The sequence below is a fragment of the Apodemus sylvaticus genome, chromosome 7 (genome assembly GCF_947179515.1).
Source record: "Apodemus sylvaticus chromosome 7, mApoSyl1.1, whole genome shotgun sequence".
In the NCBI taxonomy this organism is placed as follows: domain Eukaryota; kingdom Metazoa; phylum Chordata; class Mammalia; order Rodentia; family Muridae; genus Apodemus; species Apodemus sylvaticus.
The window spans coordinates 734,216-752,911 of NC_067478.1; the positions used below are offsets into that span (position 1 = coordinate 734,216).

General features: G+C 47.6%; 1 protein-coding gene across 2 annotated transcripts in view; it reads right to left on the reverse strand.

The window, feature by feature from the left end:
* The window catches only part of Limd1 (LIM domain containing 1), a 39,927-nt gene extending 22,706 nt beyond the window's left edge, over nucleotides 1-17,221 (reverse strand). The window contains exon 1 of one of the 2 annotated variants that reach the window (XM_052186869.1): nucleotides 15,297-17,221. In XM_052186869.1, coding sequence (XP_052042829.1) covers nucleotides 15,297-16,773 — 1,477 coding nt within the window. In that variant the 5' untranslated portion in view covers nucleotides 16,774-17,221. The remainder of the gene's footprint in view (nucleotides 1-15,296) is intronic. The other variant, XM_052186868.1, reaches the window with a different exon arrangement.
* Nucleotides 17,222-18,696: the final 1,475 nt, after the last annotated feature.

Below are 18,696 nucleotides of genomic sequence, written 5' to 3' on the forward strand. Positions count from 1 at the left end.
ACAGCACTGCCTGACTCCCTCGATGCCCTCTCATGCACTCTGCAGCTTTGAGCTGATCTGTGAGGTCATCACTAACCCACAAAGGAAGTACTTAAAGACACTTGGTGCTACAGCCATTACACCAGACCTCTTTCTTCAGCTGTCACCAGACACGTGGCCTCACTTTCCTCAGTGGGAAAGGAAGTTCAGAGAGCAGTTTCCCAATCACTGTAAATCTGCCCTTGATCTCCAGCTTCTGGCCTCAATGCCCCTCCCCCTCGAGGGAAGAGGGAGTTTAAGACACCCCACTTCACTCCAACTAAGCCTGCTGCCAGGTAACCTCTGCATATACTCTTCTAGGGGAAAATCCCAAAAGGATTCATAGCATTTTTAGAGGACAATAAAACACTTTTTTTTTAACTCACACTACATGGCCCGATAATTTCACTGAATTCTTCCTGAAGAAGAAAGAAATCCAAGATACTCATTAAAAGTAATGCCTGCAAGGCTGGAGAGACAGCTCACAAGTTAATGGCTTGCACTGCTCTTGTGAAGGACCAGAGGCCTATATACATGATAATTTGTGCTGTGTAAAGTTTATCCTTGTGTTGTTTAAATGCTGACTTCTCTGCCCTCACATTTTGTTGCAATCTGGACACGGCACTGTAATGCTTGTATCAAGAATCTCCTGTCTCAGGTTTGTGTATACAATCCTCATCATTTATTCTCTGCCTTGTCAATTAAAAGCTGGAGAAGCCAGTAACTAGGCAATAGAGAGAAGAGACTTCTGCCAGCCAGGGGAGAAGGGAGAGCAAGAGAGGAAGAAAAAGTCGCCTTGAGGAAGACAAAGGCGCAGAACAATACAGAAATGCAAGTATCTTGGGGATTTTATCTGTGAGGTAGCCAGATTATATTAAACAATTAGAACAGATTATAATGCCTAGTTATTGTATTTCAAGTTGAAAATAAATCTCCATCTCTCTGTGTTATTATAGGGGAACTAGCTAGGATAAAGAAGACAGATTCTGTATTGATGCATTTATATTAAAATTACCAGTATAGAATTCCATTCCCAGTGCCTCTTCTGGCACACCAAACATACACACATACTTATACGCACACATAAATTTTTTTAAAAATAAAATCTTTTTTTAAAAAGAGATGTCCTCCTTGTATCCAGAAATAAAACCCAGCTGAAATGTAGGATCCCAGCTGAGATAATCTACTGTTTACTAACCCTGAACCCCCAAAGAGAAGGACATACAACAACAGTATAATGCCAGTGACCAAATCACCTGAGTTGAGTGCCAAGGGACCAGCAGGTGACAACTCCTACCTTAGGGGTTCAGCTTGGCTCAGTCTCTTAACAGTGACACGACCTACTTAAACTGCCATCTGCGCATCCATCACTAGACACACCTCAACTCTGTAGTCTCTGAAATCTTACGCCTTACCTCTGAGCCTCCACTCAACCCTGCAATGCCATGCCATAGCTCTGCCTGTCTCCAGCAGCCCTCAAACCGCGTTCATTAGCACCTTATCTAACCATTGCAATGACTTTCTTTGTGCCTGGGTTGGCACCAGTGAGGCCTCTAAACTCTTGACGAAGCCTCTTTAACCTTTGAAGTCTTGCTGTCTCTCTCTCTCTCTCTCTCTCTCTCTCTCTCTCTCTCTCTCACACACACACACACACACACACACACACATATACACACATACACACAAACACACATACCACATATATACCACATGAGAAAGAGACAGACAGACAGACAGACTTACTACATGAGAAATAAAGTGAAGTGTGTGATTTGAGAGTTAATATTCATAATTTTAAAAAGAAATGAAAGGTTCTGTTTGCCAGTGACAGCTATAAAGCAAGACATTTGACAAAGGTAACAAACAAAACTAACAGAGCTTGTGGGTTCATTCTTAGTTACTGAATTGTCACGTTGTTTCTGTCAGAGTGTGCTCATAATGCCTATAGAGATGTGTATGTGTGTGTCTGCATGTGGGTATGTATAAGAGAGTGCATCCTCTTCTGTACCTGGATTACAGGAAGCTGTAAGCCACCTAACGTGGATACTAGGCATCAAACTTGGGTCCTCTGTAAAAGCAGGAAACATTCAAAACTGCTATTGCTTCAGTCTAATGGCTCTCTGTCTAAAAATTTAATAAGCTGCTAGCTTTGCTTCACCCTGATTTGTGCTTTCTGGTCAGGGATACCTTATCTAATATACAGTATTGTTAGCACTGAACCACATGTAAATGCAATATGAATTCACTTACATAACGGTTTAGAACAAGCAAAACTATTAAATGGGGCCAGTAGGATGCCCTGGCAAGGTAAAGTGCCTACTGCCTAAGCCAGATGTGGCGGCTATTCCTGACTGTCATTTTGACTGTATCTAGATTTAACTAAGCCGCACATGGCTGGGCACCCAGGTAAGGGACTTAAGTAAATCATTTGTAGTAGGAAGAGCCACTTCTTTTTTTTTTTTAATTTTATTTTTATATATATTTTTTTATTTTCTATATTTTTTAATTTTATTTTTATATATATTTTTATTTTCTATATTCTTTGTTTACATTCCAAATGATTTCCCCTTTCCCAGATCCCCCCTCCCCATATGTCCCATAAACCTTCTCTCCATCCCTTCTCCAATCACCTCCCTCCTTTTTCTCTGTCCTTATATTCCCTTCCAATGCTAGATCGATCCTTTCCAGGATCAGGACCCTCTCCATACTTCTTCATGGGAGTCATTTGTTATGCAATTTGTGCCTTGGGTATTCAGGGCTTCTGTGCTAATTAATATCCACTTAACAGAGATTGCATTCCATGTGTATTCTTTTGTGATTGGGTTACCTCACTTAGGATGATATTTTCCAGATCAAACCATTTGCCTAAAAATTTTGTGAATTCATTGTTTCTAATTGCTGAGTAGTATTCCATTGTGTAAATATACCACATTTTCTGAATCCATTTCTCCTTTAAATGAGGTACAGATCTTAACAAAGAATTTTCACCTGAAGAAATTCAGATGACCGAGAGGCACCTTAAGAAGTGCTCAACATCATTAGTCATTAGGGAAATGCAGATCAAAACAACCCTGAGATTTCTCCTTACACCAGTCAGAATGGCTAAGGTCAAAAACTCAGGAGACAGCAGGTGTTGGCGAGGATGTGGAGAAAGAGGAACACTCCTCCACTGCTGGTGGGGCTGTAAGATGGTACAACCACTGTGGAAATCAGTCTGGAGGTTCCTCAGAAAACTGGACATGAGACTTCCAGAGGACCCTGCTATATCTCTCCTGGGGATATACCCAAAGGATTCCCTGGCATGCAATAAAGACACATGCTCCATTATGTTCATAGCAACCTTATTTATAATAGCCAGAAGCTGGAAAGAACCCAGATGCCCCTCAAAGGAAGATCCACTTCTAACCTGATCTTTGAGGTGGAAAGGTGCACCTTTAATCCAGATCTCCATACCTTCTACTGGCAGCCTATATAAAGGGCACGGGAAGAGGAAGCTCTTGCTCTCACTACCAAGCCCATTCCTTCACTGGCATTAGCATCTACTTCTTTGGGAGTTCCAGCATGTACTGACGACCAACGAGATATTCAGCCTCGTGGACCAAACAACTACTGGATTCTTGGACCTTCTGTTTTGTAGATAGCCACTGTCGGACTAACTGGACCACAGCCTGTAAGCCATTCTAATAAGTTCCCTTTCTAGATAGGCAATAGATGATAGACAGACAGACAGATGATAGACAGATAGATGATAGATTCATTCTATGAGTTCTGTTTCTCTAGAGAACCCTGATGACTAATACACCTGACAACCTGAACTTGATCCCCAGAACCCGTATGGTAGAAGAGAAATGAATCCTGAGAGTTATTCTGTGGCCTCCAAGTACATGCTGAAGTATGTGTGCCTATATGCACAAATAAATGAAAATATAACTACTAAATGGGGGTGGAGGGTGACTTAAGAGCATGCTTTCTTCCCAAGGACCCAAGGTCCTTTCCCAGCGCTCACATCAAGTGGCCTACAACTGCCTGTTATACCAGGTCCAGAGGAGCCAATGCTTTTGGCCTCTGGACTTTTGGCACTTATACTCTCTTATACATACCCACATGCAGACACACACATACATATAATTAAAAATAATCTCTAAAAATCGAAACTCTTAAATGTAGGCATAATGTTACTGTGTAAAGATTATCTTTGAATTATTCAAATGCTGATTTCTCTGCCCTTATAACTGGTTGCAATCTAGATATAGGATTACAATGCTTATTCTAAGTATCCTCAGCCTCAATTTTGTGTAAACATTGCTCCCCATTTGTTCTCTGATTTGTCAATCAAAGCTGATCAGCCAATGTCTGAGCAGAGGAGAAAATAGGGCTGGATTTCTGATCCCAGACAAGGGGATGGGGAGAAAGAGGAAGAGAGGATTTGCAATGAGGAGAGGGTCGAGGAGACACCATGGGAGCATACCTATAGCAGAGAGAGACAAATCAATACTAGAATGCAAGTATCTCTGAGCTCTTGGCTGAGACATATCCAGATTATTTTAGAGGTTTAAAGTAGATTAATTCTGCTAAGCTATTGTGCCAAAAAGCTTGACTAAGCAAATCTTTTAGTCTCTGCCTCATTTATTTGGGAGCTAGTCAGGATAAAGAAAAAAACTGTCACTTTTAACACTGCACTAATACTTAAATGATGTTTAAAAGAAAAGAAAAGAAAAGAAAAGGGGAGGGGAGGGGAGGGGAGGGGAGGGGAGGGGAGGGGGAGGGGAGGGGAGGGAAGGGAAGGGAAGGGAAGGGAAGGGAAGGGAAGGGAAGGGAAGGGAAGAGGGGGTTGCCTGTGAATGGGCACTAACTTGGAAGAGGTAACTATCTGAAGGACAGAACTATTCTCTGTCTTCTCAGGAGTATGCAGGTGTCAAAATATACCAGCTTCCATATTTTGCTACATGGAAACGAGGTACTTAAAAACAGTCACAGCCAGGCATGGCAGTGCATGCCTTTAATCCCAGCACTCAGGAAGCAGAGGCAGGCAGATTTCTCTGAGTCCGAGGCCAGCCTGGTCTACAAAGTGAGTTGTACCTGGGACAGCCAGTTCCAGGACCTTTACAGAGAAATCCTGTAGCTACAGTCACAAATTCCTCAACTCTCCTGAGATGGAGACTGGGGGTGGAAGGCTGTGACTGCTAAGAGTGGACAGAGCCTATCAGCTGAGCTGGCACTAAATGACAGCTGGGCCAGAAAAGGGAGAGAACTAGATGTGTAAACTAGCCCCTGAGCATTCAGTGCAGGCAAAGACCTCCCAAAGTACGATCTCCAGACTTTGCTCTCAGACTATGAACTTGGGCAGAGCTGTCTCTTCCACACACCACACACCACCTCATGCATGGGTCAGACAGAGAGCTGCAGTCATGGGCCACAGGCAGAAGAGAGGTTGCTGCCAGCTCCAGTCTATTCAGTTTCTCACAGTGACCTCTGGCTGGCCAACAAGGAGCCTCTGTTACACCCTTGCCAACAGAGTGCACAGCCCCGGCTCTGTCAAGCCAAGGATGAAAGACGCCTGGAACACCTCCCAGCCTGTGCCCCAACTTGCTGGCTGCTACCTTCACTCCCAACAGGCCTCTGGGGAGGCTTAAGATTAGACAAAGCTAATTCAGCAGGGCAAAGCATAGACAAGCAGACTGGTAGCCTGCAGTCTCCAGTGGGCCAATTCCCAAATCATCTTTTTCTGGACAGGAAGTGCTACCTTTGACATCAAGGACATCCTGTGGGATGAGCAGTCTTTGTGCTCTGCCTTTACTCACTAAACAGAAGAGTACATTTAAAGACCCACAAGTTATCTCAGCTATGATCACCACCTCCTCCACCCTGCCCTGTGCCGGCGGCAGCTTCAGACCCTCTATACCTTTTCCTAGGGGAGCACACACTCCAAGGCAGCATCTGAGCCCCTCCCATCCTTGCCTCCGGTGCACAACCTTCTTGGTTGATCCCAAAATCTTTAAGACTCTGTGTCTCTGAACACATCACCTGGCATCATCTTTCAGATGGGGAAAAAGTAACTAATGATACCTTGGTACTTTTGAGAATACAGCAATGCATCTTAAACAGCAAGGGGCCCACACTATCTGCCACATTCTATCCTGAGTGCTTCCAAAAAATTGAGACAAGCCAGTATGATCTCACATTTCCAAACAGCCATACTTCAAGAGTGAAACTACTGAATAACATTTTGCTTAGTCTGCCATGTCCAAAAGTCTCATTTTTACATAGAAGTGTGTGTGTGTGTGTGTGTGTGTGTGTGTGTGTCTGCCTAAACCACTGTCATTCTCAGAGACAGAAATGTCCTCCTAGTCAACACCAGGAAAACCCCCTCATTCATTCATACACACACACACACACACACACACACACACACACACATACATATAAGCAAATTGACCTTGAACTTGGCTTCTTTCTTCCTGATTCTATCTCCAAAGTGCTGGGATCTCAGGTTTGAGCCACCACACCCAGCTCATATAGAAACACTAAAAAGCATTCTTTCTTCACACCGAATCTTCGAACTCCAGAGTACATTTCATGCTTAAAGGACTTCTCAGCTCAGACGGACCACCTTGCGATGTGCTTAACAGCTACGTGTCTTCAGGCTCCCACACTGGATAGCTCAGATAGCTACATTAGCCAACTCAATTTTCAGTACAACCAGATGCTCATTTTACTTATGGGAAAACAGAGGCACAGAGCAGACAGATGCAAGGCCCACGTTTGTGTGACTCTGCATTCCCACAAACAGCTCCAAGTCTGACTTGGTGTAATAGGAATGTCCCTTCAGAGAGAACCACATGTTCCAGCCAGCACGTAGCTCTGCTTTATCCCAATCTGCCTGGGATTTGGTGATCTTATCCCTGGGGGGTTTTGTGGGGCTCTCTTAGGGACCAGGCAGAAGCTACCCCACCCCCACCCCGTGTGAGTGCCTAAGCTGCCTGCAGCTTCCTTGACTTCCTCCTCTGTCCACTCACCCCACATCCTGAGCCACTTTCCCCTCCCTAGAACAGTCTTTCTTACACACATCTATTTCTGGATAGCCAACCCCCACATAGTCTTGGAGACCTGGCCTGGGCTGCTGGGAGATTTTGAAGGTGACACAAAGAGCATCTTAGGGTAGCATGGGGTAGGGGGGCTTTCAACTGCTCTCTACTTCACCCCATCCCGGTCTCCCAATTCACAGTAGGACTATTGGCTAGCCCCCTAATTCTCCAGGGAACACAATGCCTCGCTGTGAGATGTCAAATCATCCAAAGGACATGCCAGTCAAGGAACTAGAGAAGAGAGGTGGCTCCTGGTACTTCAGGGAATTCTCACTCAGTCAGTGACCTGAACCTGGTTCAGAACACAGTGCAAACCTTGTAGAGACCCCCACATCCTGTGTGATTTCATGGACATAAGCAGATTTGTCAGGGTGTGCACACATGGTTTTCATACCTGCCCTCTACCATGCTGCTCCACTGTCACTGGCTTTTCTGCAAGTAGACGGGAAAATTTTTTTCAAGTTCACCAACACACAAACTTGTTCCTCCTTTCCAAGTGGTGAACACACAGTGTCTAAAGAAGACTCTATTCAAGTTAACCAGCACATGTATACACACACACACATATACACACACATCATCATCGTTGTCGTCATCATCTGAAGATCCTCCTATTCAACAGCAGGAAAAACCCTTGCTGCCTGAAAACTCAGGTTATCTAGTCCCCAAAGAGCAGAAGATTGAAATAAACTGCTCAAGCTCAGGGTCGAAAAGCAGCACACTAGGGTTCTGTTCCCCACGGAGTTGGTTAATACCAGGGACAGCTCTGACAGCAAACTCTGTGGAGCCAGCCACAGCTGCCCCTGAGGTCCAGCTCTTGCTAAAATCACCACTGTACTGAGTCATCAGGAAGCATTGCAAACCATGGTGGAAGGAGAGCAGGAGACACCAGCAGATTCAAAAACCTCAGGGTGTGGCTGAGCACGTGAGCCAACATGGTCCCACCCTGATAAAAGGAGAGAGCCTGGAGGCTCCGGAGAATGGGGAAGCTGCGGTTAAGGTCAGAAGGCAACAGAAGCAAATCTGCTACTGACACTCTGAAATGGCCACCACCTGTTGTCCAGCACAGGACTGCTGTGATGCAATCACCTGATTCAGGCTCCGCATGCTGGGGGTGGGGAACTTATTCACTTGTACCTCCAAGGACCTCGGTCATTACAGCTCACAAAACTTAAAAGACAAGCAAGAAGCCTCCTGGCTTCCATAACTTTATGTGCAACAGGCTCCCAATATGTTCTCCTCAAACCTCCAACAACCAAGAGTAACCGGTTCTCCCTCTCCCAGGACACACAGATAAATCACAGAGAGCAAGAAAGAGGAGGAAGGAACTAAACCAAGTCTACACTCATCTACTTGACATGGTCAAGTAGCAAGTCTCCCCCAGCATGACTGTCAGATCCCATGGCCAGCTGGTTTCCCCAGGAAGGATAAAACGAAAAACAAACCCTGGGGTACATATAAATATTCTCAGGCCAACAGCCCCTGTTTTGGAAAAGTCCGGTGACCTGTTTTGTTTCAGCATAAAGCTTCTGTTCAGCTTGCCAGATCTACTCAGCATAGTTTCATCTAAGTTCCCTCTGGACACTGCCTGGGGACAAGTATATGGAATGTCTCCAAGAAAAGTATGGTCTAGCACACTCTATGCCTATAGCACTGTGGGAGGTCATGCAAGCACTTCCAGTGGTGTAGCCCAGTCACTCATTGTAACCCACACGCCTGAGTGGAACATGAACAGTCAGAGCCTGGGCACTGGGCAGCCGTGTTCCCTGTATGCACACATATCCAGTCCTATCACAGCAAGGTAGGGAGGCACTCCTAGTGGAACAGGCTCCTGGGCAGAAGATATAGAAGCTGGGCAGAGCTGCAAGACAAGGATCCAGCTACTCTAAATAGTGTGGGAGAAGAATGAAGCCCCAGTAAACTCTGTGGTCAGGAAGGCCTTGAACTTCCAGAAATACTGGATGAAGGTCATGGTCTGCAGCTCAGGACTGAGGCCCAGCAAAGGTGCTTGCTTGGTCAGATTACTAAACTCTTGTGTACCTTACTTTCCCCATCTGTAAAAGGGGAGGTGGTAGGGTTGTAGAGGATTAAAAATACATGTGTTATGCTATGAAAAGTAAGTTCCTGACAAACTTGACCCAACTATTAAGTATGCTAGTTCAGTTTAAAAGCCAGTCCTGACATCTTCCTAGCCCAAGGAGCATTCCTCCATTTCTTCTGTACAAATCCACTGAGCCCTAACTTGATGTGAGGCATTGGGACACAGAAGCGAAGACCAGGGCAAACAGTGTGAGGCCCCAGGCCATTATTTTGTGTCAGATGATCGCTGAGGCAACAGTGGCAAAATTACAGTTATGAAGTAGCAATGAAATAGTTTTATGGCTTGGAGTCACCACAACATGAGGAACTGTATTAAAGGGTAGAAGCTTTAGGTTGAGAACCACTATTTTAATCCCAGTACTTCAGATGCAGAGGCAGGCAGATCTCTGTGAGCTCAAGGTCAGCCTGGTCTACATAGTAAGTTCTAGGACAGCCAGAACTATATAGTGAGACCCTGTCTCAAAAAGATACAAAGATAAATGTGTTTTCCCGGAATATACAAAGAAAAAATGGCCACTACTTGTCATTGAAAATGTAACTAAAAACAAAAGTTTTACTAATTCTGTAGCTGTTTGGAAAGGAGATGGGTCTAGGAAACTATATCTAGATTTCTCCAGGTGTCCACATTGTTGCTCAGACCCTCTTAGCTGACCAGCTAAATTCCAGATGTTGATTATACCCAGTGTGCCACATCTTAAGACTTCTGGGCCTGAACGAGATGTTCGGAAGCTGATGGCTCAGCAGGGAGGGGCTTCTCAGCACCAACCCTTGGGCTGCAGGCAGCATTGGGCCAGAACACCTGGCTTTCTGACTCCAAGTGAGTCCTTTCTTCCATAGTTCTGTCTCCTAGCAGCAAGTAAGCAGCAAACAAAAAGAAACAAAATTTTCTAGAAACTCTGCAAGAATGGTCATGTCAAAAGATCAGCTTCCTTCACGCTCTGAAAGAAGGGATGGGGGTGGGTTAAAGGAGAGGAGTAGGAACACACCCTCCCAAGGCTGGGAGGACCTCAGAGAGAAGGCATGATGGGACAGGGAACTGCTGGTGAGGTGAGGAAGCAAGGTCAGTTACAACTCTTTCCAGAAAACCAGATGCCTGGAGAGAGATGGACAGGCCGGTATCTATGTGTTGGGACAGCTAGGGCAGTTGTGTGTGTGTGTGGGGGGGGGGGAGGGGAGGGGGAATTGCAGTGTGAGCAAGGCCAAAGTACTCAGGGGCCTTAGAGGAAGCGCAGATTTTATCATGGTGCCAGACTGGACTCTGACTCCTGTGTCCTTCCCTATCAACTCAGCCAAGAGAAGACGGCCCAGCAGAGACTGCCCCAGATGCCCGGTGCATCTCTGAGATTGCCTGAGGGGCGTGCAGCTCTGAATGAAGCCAGGAGGCTGCCTGGTCATGCACCCCTGACATCTCTGAAGGGAGATGTCATGAAAGTGCTGCTGGGCAGGCACCGGGCTGAAATGTGGGTGAGAAGAAGTCTTTCAAAGACACAGAGGACCAAAATGTTGTCTGAATCCTAACCTCAGTCTCCTGAAGATAGAGTCTTCTGTGTCTTTGTAGGTAGGGAGAGGTCCATTCTCTACTCCTGGGAAAAGGAGACTCTTCAACCTATATATATTCTCATCTTCAGCCTCTCAGTCATGTACCTAGCACAGACAGGCAGACCCTTCTGGCTGGGGAAGAACTTGCATTCTCTTGGGTAGATGAACAGAGGATATCTAAGCCAGACCTGGGAGACCAGCTAGTCCCACCTAAGAGGAAAAATCTGGGGTGGTCTGGGGGCAAGTCACTGAACCTTTGTGCCACAGTTCCTTATTTATAATGGTGGACAAGCTGCAAAGATTAGCTGACAATAGTGTCTCCCAATGCTTGGCCTTCAACAGACAGCAGCTATTATAAGAACCAGGGTGCCCAAGGTCACATGTCCTTTCCAGCACCAGAAGTGGGCTTGTGGGCTTCATTGATGGAGCAGTGACCCAGATGCTAGGGTGAGCCTGGTGGGTAGCCTCACCTGTCATCAGCCCTAGGGGGACTACCCCAGCTGCACAAAACACTCCACCCAAGATCACACAACAACCAGGGCAGCCCACACTCAGCAGCTGACCCCTGGAGGGAGTGTGTGAAAGCCAGGTCAGGATGACATTGGACTTTGTTACCTCCCTGTGGGATCAGATGTGGACCCCAAGAGTACCACTCAATGAGCACCCTCCAAAATAAAGTCTCAGAGTCAGCTTCCAAGAAAGCCAGGCTGAGATGGGTGCTTTGCTGGGCCTTAGTAAGGGAGGTAAGGACCTACACCAAGGAGGAAAATTTGGGGCCTAAATAAACAAGGCCATGGCACTCTGAGTTTTCATCTCCTTTCTGTGGCATGAGCAGCTTCATGAGAAACTGTACCACATGAACGGCATCTTCTAAGAGCCATGAGCACCCGGGAATAACCCGGGAGCCAAAAGCATCCCTGACAGAGCGACAACAGCATCACCATACGAAATGAAGTAAGCCAGGCAGAGAAAGACGAAAACCACAGACTGTCATTCAGACGTAAAAGCTTAAGGGTTGATTTCAGAGAAGCAGAGAACAGACCAGTAGTTACCAGAGCAGAGGAGGGACTGGGTAAGGTGGGAAAGGATCGGCCATGGCTGGACAGGAGGGACATCTCACGTCTTACACACAGGGGGTGATACTAACAGCTGAGGACAGATGACTAAATGTTTCCAGAGACCTAACAGAGAGGATTGTGAAACACAAAGAAATGACAGGAGTCTGAGGAATGGCGACACCAAGCACCCCCACCTGCCTCCTGTCCTTTGTGCTCAAAACGGTAAACGCTGTCTACCATTTCATGAATATGCACAATCGTATTTCCTCTTGGACAAGAAAGAGCCACAGAAGAGTCCCAGAGAACACAGAGTCACGGTGGGGTGAGTGGAAAGAAATAAGGCCTGTCTAGACACATAAAGGAGCCAGATATCCATACTGTAGCTGATATCCATAGTCACAGCTCTCATGAAGCTAAGACAGGAAGGTCTTGGAGAGCTGTAGCCTAAGCTTTGGAGTGAGAAGACCGTATCTCAAGTTATTAATTAATTAACTAATTAAAAACAAAAACAACACACACATATACACGACATCCATGCAAAGTTCCAGAAGTACCCTTAATGCTGCGCTAACAATCAAAAACCAGGGCCAGCAAGATGGCTCAAAAGCTAAAGGCACTCGCCCCCAAGCATGCCCCCTGGGCCCACATGGTGGAATCAGAACTGACTCCTGCAAGTTTTCCTCTGATCTCTATACACACACCATGGAACCCACCCACCCACCGCTCCCCCGCTAATAAAAATTTAAAAACCATTAAATACCCAGAAACTGGGCATCTTCAGAATCCATCAACAGTATTCACTGGCCATACGGGGGAAGAGTCAAATGCTCTGCCCAGAATCAGATGCTCAAGAGACATCTTCACTCTAGCTCAGGAAGGTACCTAGGCTAACAAACCAAACATCAGTCTTTTTTGCTTCTAACTAGAGTTCCACTGACTGATAGCGAAAGAGTACCTCAGGTCCCTTTGGCAAAAGTGTTGTGCCATGAAATACTATTCTGCCTAGAAGTAAAAAATAGCCATGATTTAATATATACCAAATCTTGCAAGTGCTATGAGACCTAGAGAGGGAAAGGCCGGGTCAACTGGTTTTATAGGCAAGGGAGGGGCCGCCTAGGAAATCACATGGTCTGTTAAAACTTGCCCACTGAGTCCTTAAAGGGAGGAATTTTCCTGCCACATGATCAGTCAGAGATAGACACTCCACCATCAAAGCAGCCACAGAGCACACTCTACCCTGGCATGAGTTCTGCAAACTCCACCTCTTCCCTACAAAGGTACACAGTGGTCCTGTCATCCCTTGCCCTTCAAGCTTCTGCCCAAATGCAATCTTCTCAGTAGAGACCTCACTTTATGACCCAGATCAAAACAAGTAATGTCGCCCACAGGACAAGGCTTCATTAGGTAGTATACTCTACCTAATTCTTTTCTCCCTACTACTTGCTCATTTCCTACTGCTTGTGCTGTACTGATTGTCTATCCACTGTGTATTCCCAAGGCCCAGCTCAGAGCACAACACCAGACAGGTGATCAGTGGTTGGAGGCTGAACGAATACAGAGTATGGATCAAGATCGCGGCTCGGATGATGAACATAAACTATCACCCCTGAATAAATATTTTTGTTCGGGCTGAAGAGCTGGCTCAGCGGTTAAGAGCACTGACTGCTCCTCTGAAGGTCCTGAGTTCAAATCCTAGCAACCACATGGTGGCTCACAACCATCCGTAATGAGATCTGATGCTCTCTTCTGGGGGTCTGAAGACAGCTACAGAGTACTTACATATAATAAATAAATAAATCTAAAAAAAAATTTTTGTTCTATGAGCTTTAAATTAAAAACTTAGTAAGTTCAAATTAAAGGATCCACCACATCTCCAGCTACATATTATTTTTCAAGGCCATGCTTCACAAACCAGATGGGGCAGTTCACGGAATAGTGCTTTGTGCTTTAAAAAATAAACACGGAGCTGGAGAGTTAGCTCAGCAGTTAGGAGCACTTGTTGCTCTTGCAGAGGACCATGGTTGAATTCCCAGCATTCACATGGGGGCTCATAACCATCTGTACCTCCAATCTCAGGCAATCTGATGCCCTCTTCTTATTTCTACCAACATTAGACATGCGTGTGGTACACGTACACTCATCTACATAAAATAATAAATAATCTAAGAAGGAACCAGTTAATAGCAACCATGACCCCTGTTTGCTGAGTGTGGTGAAGACTAGTTCCCAGAGCTGCTCATAATAAGCAGACCCAGTACTACTATGGACTGCACATATGCCCACGGTCCATCTCCTTGGGCTTGTGACCCTCCTAAGGCCTTAGGACGAGTTCTTTCGGAGCGTGGGAAAAAGCCAGCCTCAAGGGCCTTCCCTGACCCAGCCCTCCTCTACTGGTGAAGCTACTATTTGGAAGGACTTGGACTTTGGAAAAATCATAAACCCAGTACTCAAGAGGCCAAAAAAAGGGGAGAGAGAAAAAAATTTAAAAGACAAAAAAAAGCCACAGACTCCTAAGCACAGGCTGTCTTTCCAAACCACCCTCCCATGAGACAGGCAACTGTTTTCAACAAAGGAATACAGCCACTTTCTTGCTGCCTCCAAACCCCATGCAGAAATAAAAGTTGAAGTCATGTGTCTATAGAGTTTGTGTGTGTTTTTTTTTTTAAAAAGAGAATGAAATCTGCAACTTGGGTAAAAGCTTCAAGAAGCACCTCCATCTTATTTCGGGCCACACCTATGGGCATCACCTGCCGCTGCAACCTGGTGCCTGGGTGTGGACTGAACCAAGAAGCACCTGGCCAAGTTGTTTTTGTGATCCTGCAGAATTATCTCTCCTCCTTGGATCTTACCCTGAGTTCCCGCTGTGGCAGACCCAAGGAGGGGCTAAAGATTTCCTTTTGTAGCCAGCATCTAGGCAAAGATATGACGCTGGTCCAGGTTCACCTGCAGAACCACCATATGAACAGCAGACGAGAACCAAAAGCCACACATTCCACACAGTTACACAATGTAGAACAACCACGAATTTGGCCAGCTTAAGCCAGACACTGCAAGAGGCTTGAGGTGGTACCTCAAACCCTTGAAACCCAAACTCACAGCATTTCCCTCTTTGTTTATTTGTTTTGTTTTGTCAAGACAGGGTTTCTCTATGTAGCCCTGGCTGTCCTGGAACTCATGCTATAGACGAGGCTGGCCTGGAACTCAGAGATCCTCCGACCTCTGCCTCCCAAGTGCTGGGCTTAAAGGTGAGCGCCACCACGGCCCGGCTTCATTTCCCTTTTTTGAGGGCAGTTATGAACAATCCCACCCTGCCTCACCCTGCACACATGGGTAACTTCCATATGCAAAGGCTGCTTTCTGCCCACAGCTGCTTTCAAGTTTCTAAAGGAGCAGAAGTAGCTGAAAGAGGAAGGAGAAAATAATAGCAGGCCACTTCAAGACCAGCCATAGCATCCTGGTGGGGACACCATCACTCCACCACAGGCATCTAACTTACCAAAGTAGTCAGCTTTGGGGTGAGCATCCATCTCTCGCTCCAGACGCTGGGTGAGGGCTTCCAACTTCAATTCCGCAGTGGAGGGTCCAAGCTCAGGGCCCGGTGCGAGGGTCTGGCAGGGCAGCCTCACCCTGGAGGGGGTGGGGCTCCCTGGGAGCACAGGTCCCCGGCTACTGTCAGAGGACCAGCTGGGAGGGCTCTCTTTACAAGATAACTCAGATGGAGTGGACATTACCGGATGGACATTACTGGCGGGGCTGGGCTTGGGACTAGTGCCAGACTCCACGCACCCAAGCTTAGGATCCAGCCCAGTGGTCATACCTGTCTGGGCACTGTCCTTGCCAGTTGTTGAGGATAATGGAGCAGAAACAGAGAGGTAAGACTTGGGCCCATCCTGGAGCCAAGGCTGAGTGTCCACAAGGGGTTTGAAGACCCCGCCTGAAGCCTCATATCCCAGACCTGGATCTCTTCTCGGACAAGCTCCCTGGCTAGTGCTGCTAGGGGCCATCAGTGCTGAAACAGTTGTGCCCTTGGCTTGAGCTGGGGTCCCATTCTCCAAGCTCATGTTAGTAAAACCGAGGTTCACTCGCTGAGAGGAAGCAGTGGACCAAAGGCCTGTTGGCTTCCCACTGCTATGGCCACCCATGCCACCGTCCTGGCCACTGATGCCACTTTCAAAAGACCTGCCAGAGGACATGGAGAGCTGTGGCTGGTAAGGGTGATGGTCCCCACAGGATCTGGGCAATGTGGAATCATTCCCTGAACAACCAGGCCATCCACTCCCTACACTCATGCTGGGGGACCCTTCTGGTTTATCACCCCACTGTGGGCTTGTCAAGGAGAAATTGTCATAATAGTCTCCGTGAGTGAGGCAGGAAGGGTCTTCACAGGGAACCAGACTGTGTGATGCAGGTCTCTGGGAACTCACAGGTCCCTCTCTGGAACCGCAGTTCTGACTGCCAGGCCTTGCACCATGGACAGATGGCCTGGTCCTCAGCTCCTGAGATGGGTATGGGGGCTGCACGGCCGCAGTGGTGGTAGCTAATCCAGGTGAGACTGCTGGCACAGCCAGAGGAGGTTTAGCGGCCCCATCTGCCGCCAGCTTGCTGCTCGCACCCTGACGGTTCCCACCGTTGACCGGGCTTCTGCCTGCCCTAGGTAGGGCCTCCTCCTGTAGGAGCTGCTGCTGCTGCTGCTGGAGGTGGATTTTGGCCATCTTGGTAGCGAACACCCTTCGAGTTTCCTCAAATTCTGGGTTGTTGCCAGCACCCTTGTCCACCCGGAAGAGCCCATCCTTGGAGGCCTCATACATGTTCAGGTCCTCGATGAATTTACTGGCCTCAAGGCCCAGATCGTCATATTTATCCATGCTGTAGATCAGTGTCGGGGGGTGGGGGGCTAGCCCTGGTACAAGGTGTGATTGGGGCGGGGGAGATTTGGATGCTGGCCGAGGTTTCAGGTCCAGCCCAAGGCGCATAAAGATTCCCACCTGCCCAGCAAGAAGGTCATGACTCTAAAACTTACTTACAGTCCAGCCGAAGTTGAGGCCTTCAGGCCAGCGGGGCTAAGTTTACTTTCAGACTTCTTTCCCCCTGGGGAGCGTCCACGTGGGGGCAGAGCAGCCTTCAGTTGTGCCCGGCCTGCTTAGAAAAGTTCTCTTCTCCAAGTCATAAAACCCAAAACAGACGAAAGAAGACAGAGAATGTACACAGGAGAAGTAAACTCACATCCACCTCGGGCAACCAAACTTGCAAACGCACCCGACAGCCCTTGGCCCGGGGCCGGCGGCGGGATCCTGCAGAGCTCACCGCAGCCGCGGCGCGCGGCCCATTGTCCGATGGCGGCGGCCGGCGGCGGGACGCGGAAGTGAGCGCGCGGGTAGTCAATCCCCGGAGCTTGCTGGCCGGCTGCGCCCGCCCCGGGCCGCGCAGGGGCTCGGGCGGAGGCGTCGGGGGCGGGACGGGGTGGGGCGTGGGCGCCCCCTGCGGGCCAGGGATGAGCACGCCGAGCTTCGGCGTCCCTCGCTGGGCACCGGGAGAGAGTTCCCGCTGCTGCCGGAGAGTCGAGGGTGCGCCGAGCCTCCCTCGGGTCCCCGCCAGTGTGCCGCACCGGCTCCACCCCTGGCAGCGCTGGGGAAACCTCCAGGGAGGGAACAAGGTGTCTGGAGTTCGGTGTCCAGGCCCTTGGCTGATTGAAGCGCCGTTTCCCCGATGAGCCGGACTTCAAAACCTAGGGTGTTGCTGTGGCCGGATCTCTTTGCAGAGATGCTGAGACAAAGAAAGACAAGATCCCCAGAGGTCTACACAATCAGCAAAGCATAGAAGGAGGCCCAAATCCTCTGAAAGAAAGAAAAGGGTGGGGGAGGGGCGGGGATTAAAGTGATGCCTGGGCGCATTTGTGTTGGACAACCTAAGTGTGCCCAGAGAGGCTTGCCGTCCGTCCGTACTGGGTTTCTTGAACCCCTAGCTGGTCCTCACTACTTCAGGGTGCATACATAGCTCCTAGGTGACCGGGACAAGTTTCCCACACAGCCGCGAGCATAATCTAAAACAAATCCCAGGCCTGTCACTCTTGAACTTCAACCCTCTAGGCTTACTCGGGACTTATTTGAAAACAAGCCTTTACTGCTACAAAGCCTGACTGTCCGGCCGCCCCTCCCTGAACCCTGGCGGATGGAATTGCCTAGATTCCCCCCCTAGCGCCTGCTGATGAACTTCTGGTGGCTCTTCTTTCCTGCCCAGCTAAATTCACCTACCCGGAAAGTTATCCCAACCCACAACCCCTTTATTTCCTGCTTGGTTTTGAACACTATTTAAATCCAGGGATGCTGAAGTCACTAACCTGCAGGCTTTCTCCCATCTACTTTAAATGTTTCCAGGTCTATCCTTGTGTTCTCAGCGGGTTTGTTGTTTTTCAGGAATCATGACAAGAAAATGAAACACATTTTCCCCTGGGTATTTTCCACCCTTGTTCAGATGCAGAGCTGTAGGTATGGAGGGTCAGCTCCAGCTGTTTGTCTGCGTGTCCCTTTTTGTTTGCCAGCTGGTTCACTGCATTATGCCTGTGCAGGGTTTGGTTGAACATACATGTTTTGGCGAATCTCTAAATAGACACCGACAAAAAACAAGTAAGATAATATATACAGAAGTGCTTATATTCTTGTATTCTATTAACACAAGAATGGTTCACTGACCTGTAGACTCTGAATGTTCAGGATACTTGTTGAAAATGAAGAGTCACAGGCTTCAGAAACTACTGACCCCAGATTTTGCATTTTACAGCATCTGTGGGATGGGAAGATTATTTGCACAATCAAATTTGATGAGTGAATACTGCTACAAAGCAGTATAGTAAAATTAGGTATTTTTAAGTGTTATTTTTTAAATTATGTGTATATGTG